This window comes from Gymnoscopelus braueri (assembly GCF_963280865.1).
Source record: "Gymnoscopelus braueri genome assembly, chromosome: 13".
Taxonomy (NCBI): Eukaryota; Metazoa; Chordata; class Actinopteri; order Myctophiformes; family Myctophidae; genus Gymnoscopelus; species Gymnoscopelus braueri.
This window is the reverse complement of record NC_137615.1, coordinates 23,869,948-23,883,439: the sequence shown is the minus strand read 5'-3', so window position 1 is coordinate 23,883,439 and position 13,492 is coordinate 23,869,948. Positions and strand designations below refer to the sequence as shown.

At 46.6% G+C, this 13,492-nt stretch overlaps 1 protein-coding gene across 1 annotated transcript; it reads right to left on the bottom strand.

The window, feature by feature from the left end:
- Window positions 1–3,408: 3,408 nt before the first annotated feature.
- Window positions 3,409–9,323, bottom strand: LOC308099471 (carbohydrate sulfotransferase 12-like; the record flags this gene model as incomplete). The annotated part of the gene is made up of 5 exons (XM_080448216.1): window positions 3,409–3,684; window positions 4,348–4,540; window positions 6,782–6,904; window positions 8,596–8,738; window positions 8,943–9,323. The coding sequence occupies 5 exons, from the start codon at window positions 9,321–9,323 to the stop codon at window positions 3,409–3,411; spliced, it is 1,116 nt and encodes a 371-aa protein (XP_080304342.1).
- Window positions 9,324–13,492: the final 4,169 nt, after the last annotated feature.

The window sequence follows — 13,492 nt, the reverse complement described above, 5'->3', positions numbered from 1 at the left end:
AACTCCAAAGGTGGACAAGAAATCAACTATAATTGCTCCTCCTCATTGACTTACATTGTACAATGAAACAGCTCTCAAAGTCACTCTTTTAGCACATAAACTAACACAAACAAAGCTGATTCAGACAATATAGAACATCACCAAAACCAGTTCAGGATCCGGATCCGCGGATCCAGTCTGGGTTTTCTTCCTAATAAAAATAGCTAAATCAACAGGAAGTTAACATTTAAAAAAAAAAACAGTACTGGGTTTGGTGATGCTCTATATTGTCTGAATCAACTTTGTTTACGTTCGTTTACATTAAAATCAATTTCTAATCAATGGAGCAATAATTTTTTTATTTCTTGTCCCGATTTGGAGTTACTGTACATCATGGCATGGTAACTACACAACCCAAAACTCTACCAAAGTGGTCTTGCCCTTTAATCCTAGGCTGCTCTTAAACTGACGCACACAAGTATTTAGTAAAAAGACAAATATAGTTGTAATCATTCTTGGCTCAGTTTCTTTAACTTTTTGCCCAAAAATAGTGTCAAGATATGCTTGAATCTTAATAATACCAATTTTAATGAATTCCTTGAGTCCAAATTGTATGGAAATTGTGTTAATTAGTATGTTGTATACTTCCAAATATTTGCTGTTTCCTTTTTGGGTTTGGGTAGGATAAGTGTTAAAAAATGAACCAGTGGGACATTATTTCAGTCTGGTACATGGCAGAATCTTAAAAACACACTTCAAGGATTAAGAAAATGCAGTTGAGAAAGTATTTAGTAAAAACGGAAATATATATGCGATCATTTCGGCTCAGTTTTTTTGGTGCTATTTTTGTCCTGTAGCCTAATAGAGTCAAGATGTGCTTGAATCTTAATAACCACTTTAATTAATTCCTTGGGTTTTATTTGTCTCTGGTTGTGTCCTTCAAAAGTTGTGGTCTTTTCTATTTCTTCCATTTTCAGGTTTGGGTTCAGGATATGTGTAATAAAGGGTTAAAAATTAACCCCACTGGACATTATTTCACCCTGTTACCTGGCAGAATCTTAAAATACACACTTCAAGGATGAAGAAAAACTAAGATAAAAACTCAATATATTTTTTTTTTAAACAGCCACATTAATTTGTCATACAAGTGTTGCCAGATTTTGCGAGAGAAATAAGCAACCAGGTCTATGAAAAGAAGCCCAAAAGAAGTAAGTAAGTAAGTACATTTTATTTATATAGCACTTCTCACATAGAGGACTCACAAAGTGCTTCACATACGTAGAGATTAAAAACAAAACAAGGTATTAGAATAGGTAGAACAGTAAAAAAGCCTGTACAATTCATCTCAAGCAGTACAGCAAATAACACAAACGTGGAAATACAATCATGTAACATCTGCAAAAGCTTGTTCAAATAATAGCGTTTTAAGGTTGTTCTTAAAAATGTCCACAGAGGCTGCAGTTCTCAAGACATGTGGAAGAGCATTCCAAAGCTTGGGAGCTACAGCCTGAAAGGCTGATCTGTCACCTTTTGTAATTAAATTTGTGTTGGGAACTGTTAACAGACCCTGTTCAGCAGACCTAAGGGCCCTCCCTGGCACATAACGTGGGACCAGGTCTGTTAGGTATTTCGGGGCCTGACCATGCAAAGCTCTGTAGGTGAGCACCAGGACCTTGAAATGGACCCTAAAATTCACAGGAATCCAGTGTAAAGAGGCCAGGACTGGGGTGATGTGGCACCTTCTGCTGGACCTGGTCGTGAGGAGACAATTGCATGGATAATCATCTCAAGTTCTGGGAGGGAGACAACTGACCTGAGTTTCGCAATGTTCCTAAGGTGGAAGAAACATGTCCGGGTAACTGATTTGCTGTCAGTGTCAAGATGCATGGACTGATCGAAGTTAAAGGGCAAGACCACTTTGGTAGAGGTTTGGGTTGTGTAGTTTCCTTGCCATGATGTAACTCCAAAGGTGGACAAGAAATGAAAAATAATTGCTCCAGTAATTAGAAATTGATAATTCAAAATATGCTCCTCATTGACTTACATTGTACACTGAAACAGCTCTCAAAGTTACTCTTTTAGCCCGTAAACGAACACAAACGAAGCTAATTCAGACAATATAGAACATCACCAAACCCAGTACTGTTTATTTTTTTTTATAAAAATGTCAACTTCCTGATGATTTTACTATTTGAAGATCCGGATCCGGATCCGCCGATCCAGTCCGGGTTTTCTTTCTAATAAAAATGGCAAAATCAACAGTAAGTTAAAATTTGTATCAAAAAAACAAACAGTACTGGGTTTGATGATGTTCTATATTGTCTGAATCAACTTTGTTTACATTCGTTAACATGCTAAAAGAGCGACTTTGAGAGCTGTTTTATTGTACAATGTAAGTCAATGGGGAGCATATTTTGAATGATCAATTTCTAATCAATGGAGCAATTATTTTTTATTTCTTGTCCACCTTTGGAGTTACATCATGGCGAGGTAACTACATAACCCAGACCTCTACCAAAGTGGTCTTGCCCTTTAACACCAAGGTTTCTGAGGTTGGGGCGCACTTTGTCTCTGAGGGAACCAATAACATCAACCACCTTAGGAACAATGCTGTCAAGGGCAACAATAAGCACGTCAGTCCTTGCTTCATTTAGCTGGAGGAAATTGTTTGACATCCAGGCCTTCATGGCAGGGTGCAGCGTGGGAAAAAAAATACGCTTTTTGGCGATAGTTCTGTCTTCTTTCACTTTCTCCATGCCGTTTGGTGACCCCCCCCCCCCCCCAAGGTTGGTGCCCTGTGCTTCAGCACCTAAAGCCCTTCCGTTAAGCTGGCACTGCATATGAGTGCGAAAGCTACTCCCTGTGCCCTTTTTATACAGTACCTGCCAGGTGAGTACAGGTGATGGCCCCATGAGACAAAGACATACCTCTCATACTGATTTACTAGTAGTCTTCCCCTTTCTTGTTATGACTTAAATGAGCGGTCATAACATGCAATCACAGGCGGTGGTAATTCAACCTCACAATAACAGTAAAAGCACAAATACACAAAATAACTACACACTAACTAAATGAATCCAATTTGAACAAAACCGTGAATAATTTTCACTTCACATTACACAACCCACCCCCTAGGATCTTCAAGCCATTTCAGAACTTTAAATCAGAGGTCGAATGCCTGGGAAGTCGTTTTGCCTGAACACACTGGGATCGACAACAAGCCGGTATAGGTGAGAGACGGTGCATCAAACAAGTAGCAGTATTTAGATGTCAATGTTAAAATGAAGTGTTGAAGTAAATATTGCACAAACTAAATGTTACCGCATTCTGAACGACCTGAACTGTCTTACAGTTTATCAAAGACTTTACTGCCATGAAGCTAGATGAGGTATTGGATCCAACAGACCATCTTTGGAACTGTGAGAAGGGCTACCGGTCTAGCACACTGTCAGGCTTTGGATATCCGAACAATTCAAAGTCCGGCTCGTACAACTTGTACAGTTCTTTTCTCATCGCCACGGGGATCTGCGTAAACCAATCACTTAACCAGCTGTTGTCTGTGCGGTTCCGTTGGTGGCCGGAAGGGAAGTGGATCAGGTGATCGAGACCCAGGAGTTTCAACAGCTGTTCAGAGTCGGTCTCTAAGGTTTCCAACCTGCCAATGAAATCATACTGGATCTGGCATGGATGGCACAGACGGTGCACCTGCAAAACACACACACACACACACACACACACACACACACACACACACACACACACACACACACACACACACACACACACACACACACACACACACACACACACACACACACACACACACACACACACACACACACACACACACACACACACGGTGTTGGAACAACAGATGTTCAGGAGGCGGAGAAACACACCTTTACTCCACCCACTGACCAATCTCCCTGGCACTATTTATAGCCTACTGTGCCCATTCTACCCAGAAGCCTCTATGCTTTTCGTATCCCTCCACCACCCCTTCTCCTCCAAAGCTCCTACTACTTTCTTTCTTTATTCTCATCTCTCTCGCTCTCTCTCCCTTTCTCTCTCTTTCTATCTTTCTCCTTTCACAGGTTCCTGCAGGGGGGTAACAGTCCACGTGTGCCGTGCTGACAATGCCTAATACCATCCACGAGCGCCGTGCTGATTACGCTAACGACCTCCACCCCAAAGCCTCCAGGAACCCTCCACCCCTCCCCCAATTCCATTCCATTCTATTTATTTCAATAACAACCCTTAAACTTCCATAAAAGTGTGTTGCTTTGCATAGTGAGAGCTTGTAGTTCGCCTATTTTCACAATATTGATCTGTGGAACCGTGAGTGTATGTATGACAGCTCTGCTGTACCTGCCGCCAGTGTTCATCGAAGGGATTCTCCTTCTCAGTCTGTGGGTCCAGCAAGTATTTGACGAACTGCTGGAAGGTTGGGATGATTCCAGCTGCTAACGCTTCAGCAGCCCCCGCTGGCAAGCTTCCAGACAAATTAGCATACCGACGCAGGATGACAGAGCCATAATTCTGGTAAAAGAACTGATTGGGCCTTCCAAACAAACAAACAAACAGACACACACACACACACACACACACACACACACACACACACACACACACACACACACACACACACACACACACACACACACACACACACACACACACAATTTTATTATCCATGGCTATTCAGTTCAGTTAATGGAAACTTCATCACTTTTCTTCATCTCTACAAAGCCAACCCCCCCAACACACACACACACACACGCGCGCGCGCACGCCCAAACTCACGCTCGCCCAAACTCACGCGCGCCCAAACTCACGCGCGCCCAAACTCACGCTCAGTCACTTTTAATAACCCAGGCTAATAGAGCTGTAGATTCGTGGTGAGCGCAACGCTCACATTGAAAGGACCAAAGAGACAAGCTACTGCTGCCCAAAATATCTGATCTGCAAGCAATGTCGTAATTTGCCTAGTGTTGCTGGGTTATGAGAACCCATACACGGAACTGCTATTATATTTATTTTTGTCATTTCCAATATATTATGTAGCCTATAGGATTATATCACCATAATAGTAGTCATATATATGTCACAGGGAAATTGGCATTCGTTGGGACATTGGAAAGGTATGCTCGTTTTTAGGCGCGAGGCGGGGCTTTTCGAGACAGGTTTTTTACACAAGGCGCTCCTCCTCGCGAGGAGGAGGAGGAGGCTGAGGAGGTGCGAGGCGGGGCTTTAATGCGAGGTGGCGGGAGGAGGACTAGGAGGAGGAGGAGGCGCGAGTCGGGGCTTTGATGCGAGGCGGACCTGGCTTTTGTTGTTCCCCCCCACATAGCAACCAGGAAGCTACGCTAGGGGAACGCTGACCACGCGTTCACACGCACACGTGATAATAGTTATTGTCCATGACGGAGTTGCGCCGACTCAGCAGAGCTTGAGGCCGAGGAGGCATGCCCGAGCTCCGCCAGGCGCGAGTGCCCACGCCGACCGGCACGGACCGGCATCGACTAGCAGGCCGATGGTCTGCTAGTCGAATCAGCGCCGTCCGAGTTGTAAACCGATGCGTGCGTGTGTGCGCGTGTGCATGCGTGTGTGTGCACGAAACCGGAACGCTCATCCTAAAAAGCTGTAAAGACCTTTATTTCATTGGATTCATGAAGGGAATAAACCTTTGAGATGCCACCTAAGTGTAACAGGAGTCAGATGAATAGATTGAAACGGTGAGTTTCAATCTGTCAATACTGTGCGTAAAACCTGTCCCTGGCTGTACCATGCCCGATGTTTCCTTTTCGCTTGATATTGTTTGATGGAGAGACAATACAATACAATCATGACCGAAAACAGACCCTTCACAGATTATAAATAATTTTTCATTATAGCAATCAGTTTAGAATTAGCCTCGGAAACCCAGGCTTTTTTTTTTGTTACAAAAGAAAAAAAGCCTGGGGGAGCCATGCAGGAACGATGGTCTTGGACCTTGTTATCTCCTAACCAATCAGAGTGCAGAGGGGCGTCGCTCTAAATTTGGTGACGTCAGCGTGCTCCGTGCACAGGCCGAGGGGGGGAGGGGAGGGGAGGCGGGGACATAGATTGGTGAAGCAATAGGAAGCCACGCACAAATCCGGGCGGCTGTGTTTGGGTCCGCCCTTCAAGACCATGGATTGAGCTCGTAGCCTCAGGCTAGTTTAGAATTGACCGAGTTCTGGTTTATTTAAATGTGAGTTATCTTTGGCTGCCTATACTGTACATCCATTGGCGTGGTCTGACCACGTCTTAGCGGTATGCGGTGAGTCTTTTTAAGTCAAGGTGCATAACAGCGGGTACCGCATTGTGCCCTTAATTGACATATGAACACTCCCCCATGCGTAAAATATGATGGCAAGTCTTATTACTTAAGTGTTTGCGCTCAGCGCACCTTGCATAATAGGGATTGCACATAAGCACTGACAGACCTTCAATAAGTGACTAGTTGGGAGTGAGAATGTGTTGACATAAGATGGTGGCGCTATGACCTAATTATCATCTAAGACGTGGATTTAAGACGCAAAATAGGACCCTGAGTGTCCTTATTCACATTCTGTGGGGATCCCAGTCAACAAAGTATATAGCTACTATAGGGTTTAAGTGGTTAAACAGCACGCATGCGTGCGCATGCACGCAAGCACGCCCGCACGCACGCACGCGCACACAAGCACACGCACGCATGCACGCACGCACGCACGCACGCACGCACGCACGCACGCACGCACGCACGCACGCACGCACGCACGCACGCACGCACACCTACCTTTCAAACTTGCTCCTGAAGACAGAGATGAGTCTTATGAAGGGGTCTCGTACAAACAGGAACTTGGTGTAATGCTGCAGCTTCAGCTCCATCAAGTTGCGAGACTGATTACCATTCCCCAATCTGGTAAATCACAGACGCAACATACACACACCAAAACTTAGTTAAAACACAGCTTATTGTAACACTGTGTGCAGTTCAGTCACATCTTTCATATGCACACTGTATTACACAAATGACTTATGTAGCTTTCACAGTCTTAGCATTTTACACCATTGCAGAGCCATCCTACACAGTTAATTACACAGATGTAAACAAATGGGTCAGGAAACCCTAGGCTTATTTTGCAGTTTGTTTTCAAGTTCAGGTTAAAAACTATAAAAGGGTAAAAACATGGCAGGCTAGTAAGCAGATTTAGGTGTGCACAGAGCCATGGGTGTGCCACTGGTCAATGCTTGCACACAAGAATGCTATGAATGGCACCATGTGTCAGATGGACGGACCACCTCTAACGCTACGGGGACCTACTACGGGTCGCAGACAAAGTCAGAGAGAGAAGGATGAGGCTGGCAGGGCTCTGTGTCAGGAACCAGGGACTAGTGGCAGGCAAACTGACACTGTGGGAGCCAGTGTTGATTTTGACAGCACATTTTGATTTAGTTTTAGTCAATAGTCTTTTGAATAAAATTCAATTTATTTATATTTTAGTCACCTGAAATGTTTTAGTTTTTGTCTAGTTTTAGTCAACTAAATATTATAAGATTATAGTCAACTAAATCTACAGTTGATTTAGTCGACATTGTGAGCTTGTAGATCTGTTATTTCATTATTTCTGTACATTTTGAAATGTTTAAATATTTTTTAAAAGGCGTGCCAAAATTAAAGTACTTGACGCCAGGTTGAAAGTGGTTAACACTGAGGATTTTACAATGTACAGATAAAAGACATAAGGAGGCACACACGGGCAGTGATGGCCAAATGGGAAGATGGACAGGCGAGAGAGAGAGAGACGTGCAAGACAAGACAGGGATGGTATTGGAACCCGGGCTCTCGCACTCACAAGGACCAGGCACCCCGTCCGTCCGCCCATTCATTCATGTTCAGGAGTGAGATGACAAGATTTTTATTTGATGATAAAAGAGTTGCATGGCATGCATTACAAATGTGATGACAACTGTTGTAGGCTAAGGCTATAAACATCTTATGTTTACCACAGGATATCCATTTGCGGTAACACTTGCTCATAAGGTACCCGAAATTATGATTACTTAAGACATTATTTAAACGTTAATTAAGCAGGAAATCATCATGAATTCCTTGTTATTCATCATTAATTCATGTATTAAGTAACTTTGCTTAACTAATGATTAACTAATGATATTAATTTATGATGAATTACAAGGAATTCATGATAAATTAATGCTTAATTAATAATTAATTAACGCTTAATTACTGTATTAAGTCATCATAAATTAAGCGTTAATTACGGGTAACTTATGAGCAAGTGTTACCCAATTGGCTGTAATTTTTCCAAAGAATGTCAGCCAAACATGACCTCTGTGCATGTGTGCATGTCCACTTTTGTAGACAAAATCCCTGAATGTGGACTATGTGACACGGAAAAGTCAAATTGGGGGAAAAGATTGATGACTCCTGTGGATTTTACTGAATTTCATATGGTTTGTGTTCATCATTGTGTGTGTGTGTGTGTGTGTGTGTGTGTGTGTGTGTGTGTGTGTGTGTGTGTGTGTGTGTGTGTGTGTGTGTGTGTGTGTGTGTGTGTAATAGTTGGCGAAGGTGTGTGTGTGTCATACTTGGCGAAGGTGTGGAGGAGAGTGGGTTCGTGTGCCACTAAATGAGGTATTGATTCCGGGTCAGTGTAGGGTCTTCCCGACAAGGGGGAGACCAGAGAGCCAGCCAACACCACCATAACTCTCTTCCAGTTGGTACTTGCTATCTGGAAGAGGAGATGAGACACAACCATGAGAACACAAGCATGCATGCACGCACGCGTGTGTACGCACGCGTGTGTACACACACACACACACACACACACACACACACACACACACACACACACACACACACACACACACACACACACACACACACACACACACACACACACACACACACACACACACACACACCCCAGTGGTACCTTGGGAACGTTGCAGTAGATAATCTTGTGGGTGTCATCTACTATGAGGTGGTCGATTTCTTGGTTGGGGATCTGCCTAAATGTCCGAGACTTTCCAGGGAAGTTCACTGACTCCTCCCCCATCGCCGTGCACACGTCAAAGATCCTACTCTGCCTCTCCTCCTGGCTCTTCTCTTCCTCCTCTTCCTCGACCGGCGTGGCCCGGAGGAGAGGGTGGGAGGAGCCGAACGGGTCGGGCACCGAGTCACGCTTAGGATCCTGGAGGGGGTAGAGGGTAAAGGGGTTGAACCCCACGCCCTCCTGGTACCAACACACAATCAGCAGAATCATGAACGCAGAGCCCACGGCGAACGCCGCTCGCAGTCCATGCCAGGCTCTCATGGTTACCTGAGGATCTAGAGCCGCGATTGGTCGATAAACAGGAAGGAGATGCTTCCTTTTTGTTGGTCACTGAAAGGGAAATGTTACCAATTTTAAGATTGTGATCACTGTCTAACAGCTCAATTTAAACAGACAAATGTAATAATCTTGGTATGCAGGCCTGCACTTTGACCGGTGTAATGACTTTATGTTCTATATTCAGTACTCCGCTCTAGGTCTTGCTATGGAGAGCGCCCCCTGGCGTGAACACAGAAGCATTTCTTGATAAACTTCCAGACAATATCCATTGACTGGATTCTGATTAGCCCTCCTGACCGGAGGTCCCGACCTCCGTCCTATATAGTCAGGGGGGGCGGATCTTAACCATCACTTCATTCCCTCTTCTCGTCTGAAAGCAGAGCGTTTCCTCAGTTTTGCAGAAGGTTTGCTAGCTGAATTAAGTTTCAACAGGTTCGTCTTCTGTGACCGCGAGACACTAACAAATCCAGGTGATTCTGACTTTCTACCGCAAGTGCTAAAACACACGGTTCTTCCATAATATTCCCGTTTATTACGGGTTAGCTTCGATCGCTAACAAGTTAGCTTGCTAACTCCAGCTTAGCCTAGTAGCACTCGTTAGCACGGAAAGCTAGCGAGTGACTAACGTGCAATAGCTGTTAGGCTAGCTTACACTGTTGCTCAGTTAGCCCGAGGCTAATCGTGACTCCACGGGTTGCGGCCTGCTAGCTACCAAAGCTAGCTCGACGGGAAACTTGAGTCAAGGCCCAGAGCCGACCTCACTTCCCACCCACGCCTTAGTCAAAGCACCAGAGGCCGAGTTAAGAGGATGGCGTCCGGGACCAGGCATAGGACCCGATCCAACGCCGCCACCCCTCGCGGAAGCACTGTGAGAGAGACGGTGAGATGCCGGGCACCGACAAGCACACCCAGTGTGTGATTTGTCTGGGCCCCACTCACGCGAAGCAGGGACTGCTCGAGGGGGCGGACTTCTGTTCGGTCTGCAGAGACACGGATACAAAGTTCCTCCGCAAGCTAGTGAAAAAGTTCCCTGGCGTGACTTCACCACCCCCGGACCCTCCAGTTGAGGTCAATCCGGAGGAGGCCTCGAGTGATCTGGTGGGGACCAAAGCGAGGCCGTTCCGTGCACCATCCGCAGCCTTGAGTTGAGAATGTACAATGGAGACGGCCGATCCGCTGAATGAGGAGGACATTCTGCAACGCATCTTTGACCCATACGAGGACGAAGCCATGGATGGGACACCCAAGTCTCCTTTGATTCTCCAGAGGAGGATGACGTCCTTTCCCCCTCCAACAGCAGAGCCTCCATTCTGTCCATGGCAGAACGCTCGGGCGTGATTTGGCCCCGTCCAGAAGATAGGGCCGCACCGCAGGCCTCCCTCCTCCATGGCATGGGGGGGCCAGGGCAAAGCGAGCGACAAAGGACCTTATTCCCTTACGCTCGTCACCCTGGAGGCGCTCCACAAGTCATGGACGAAGCCACACTCTTCACCCATCCCGTCTGGGGGGCCTCGAATGCCTGAGGGAGCAGGAAGAGGGGCTAAGTAACGTCCCACAGATGGATATGGCCATGGCGGCCCACCTTCCGGTGGCCTAGCATGTGGTCCGAATTTCTCATCCAAACAGGATAGAGACTTCTCTGCCCTCAACAGAAAGGCCTACTCAGTCCTGGGCGCGGGATCACGCATCCTGAATTCTTCTGTGCTCATGGGGGCATCAACCACGCAGCTCTTCAAGGCCGTGAAGGACACCCCCACGCCGGAGCAGATGCAGGATCTGCGTTGCCTGAGCGACGAATCCCGCTCCCGCCTCTCCCAGGCAAAACGTTGTCTATCCCATGTTCTGGGAGCCGGGTCGAGCAGGGTGCACGCAGTGCACGCAATCCACCGCCAGGCCAAACGGCAGAGACTTTGCACAAATATTGTATATTCAAAATGTAATGTATGCATCGGTCGTTTCTATTTTCAATAGAAAGGGTTTTTAGTCAACACCGTCTGATTCTTTCAGTAGGGTTGCCAACTGTACACTTGAAAATACCCAGAACATAAGGGCAATGAACCTGCTGCCCCCAGAGTCCCAGAGACGTCTCAGAGCAACAGGACAGGTGACTTCCATAGGTGAAAAGCATGAATCTTCTCTCATGGTAAGAGGGTGCAAGCCATCCTCTGTTTGTCCACCAGGTGGCGCCAAGGCACCACAACTGTCTAGACACTGTAAGGTAAACACCCCCCCTCTCATCCAAGGTCCAAGAGTGGGTTAAGTGCGGAGCCCCAGAGTGGGTTGTTCGCACAATCTCGAGAGGGTACATTCTACAATTTGCTTCGAGACCCCCAGCCTTTGCAAGGATACCCTTCTCACAGGCTCAGGGCCAGGCGGGCGATGTTTTACAGGCAAAAATTCTCTCCCTTTTAGAAAAACGAGCCATAATAAAAGCACTTCGACACCAGGCGAATAGCGGTTACGAGTGGTGGATCACTTACTGAAACTAGGTTTCAGGATTAATCACGGAAAAAGCGTGTTGGTACCGGCGCAAACAGCGTCTTTTATAGACATAGCTCTAAACTCAACACCTTTGATTGCTCGCCTCACACGAGAAACGATCCAGTCCTTTCTGTCATGCCTTGCGCAGTTCAGAGTGGGCCACAAGGTCACACTAAAAACCTGCATGAGAATGACAGGTCTCATGGCCTCAGCCATTTTGTTGATACGAATGGGGAGGCTACACATTAGACCGTTTCAACAATGGGTGACGTCCCTGGGCATTCCCAGCCGACGTCTCTATCACAAGGTGTTAGTCACAACAGAGTGTGTGACGGTGCTCAGCCACTGGAGGAACCTGCAGTTCCTCTCACTGGGGTTTCCGATGGGAATGATCACCTCCAGGAAGGTAATCACCACGGACGCCAGCCTGCTATGGTGGGGAGCCACCTACAATGGCAGGGCTGCCAGGGGTTTGTGGTCACGCAGGTTACAAGCTTGCCACATAAACTACCTAGAACTTCTAGCAGTTTTTCTGCCATTAGAGCAGTTCCTCCCTTTCCTGCAGGGATGTCATGTGTTGGTCAGGACTGTCAACGTATCAACACGTGCTACATTAATAGACAGGGAGGTACGAGGTCTCGTGTGCTACACAAATTGGCACACAGACTGCTTATCTGGTGTGAGCCACGATTGCTGTCTTCCAGAGCATCGCATGTGGCTGGGATCCAGAACTTAGGGACGGACCTGCTGTCCAGGGGACGGTGCCATTACGGTGAATGGTCACTACACCCGGACATAGCAGATCTGATTTGGGCTTGTTTTGGACGGCCTCAGATAGATCTATTTGCCTCACAAGACAAAGCGAAATGTTGCTTTTACTTTTCAGTGAGGGGGACAGCCCCTCTGGGCCTAGACACGCTGGCGCACCAGTGGCCCAGGGGCCTCTGGGCTTGGCCTGTGAGAGGATGAATCTAGGCAACTAGATCTGCCTGGATATATCATCTCAGCTATACAAGTTTGAGCTAGGGTGTGGGGCGACCCACACTTTGTCTTCTCAGACCACCCTAATGAGTTGTTTGGTCCTTCCCAGATTAGCGTGCGGCATCTGGTGCTCAAACTAAGTTGCTGATGACCCTAGTGTCTGCTCAGCATCATAGGTGGACAGGAGACTGCACTATCTCTGCCCAGACACGGCATTGAGTATGTATGTGGGCTGATCACGGACCTCGAGACGGTCAGATCGGTTGTTGGAACATGGGTGCCACGCATGCGTGGTCGACATGTCTCAAAACAAATAGTTTCCCACTGAGTTACAGGCCATTCAATTGACCTGCTCAGGTAGTGGTACATGCCCCAGTGGGTCTATTCAGGATGCCTGTGATGCAGCAAGTTGGGCTTCGCCCTTAACCTTGCCAGGTTTCTACAACTAGGACGTAACTGCGCCCCCAAATTGCGAGTACGGTCCTAAGTGTCACTTCCAGGCATTGTCATACCTCGGGCTGGTAACTCGAAACTTCGGAATTACAATCAGGGAGTTTATCACATCTCTCCCATAGCGAGACCTGGAGCGGAGTACTGAATATATAACTACTCTGTGAAGTACGAAGCGAGAGGTCTCACCAAGACCTCCTTCTTGTTTAAGGCAGACGAGAGGAGGGAAGTCTTATTCT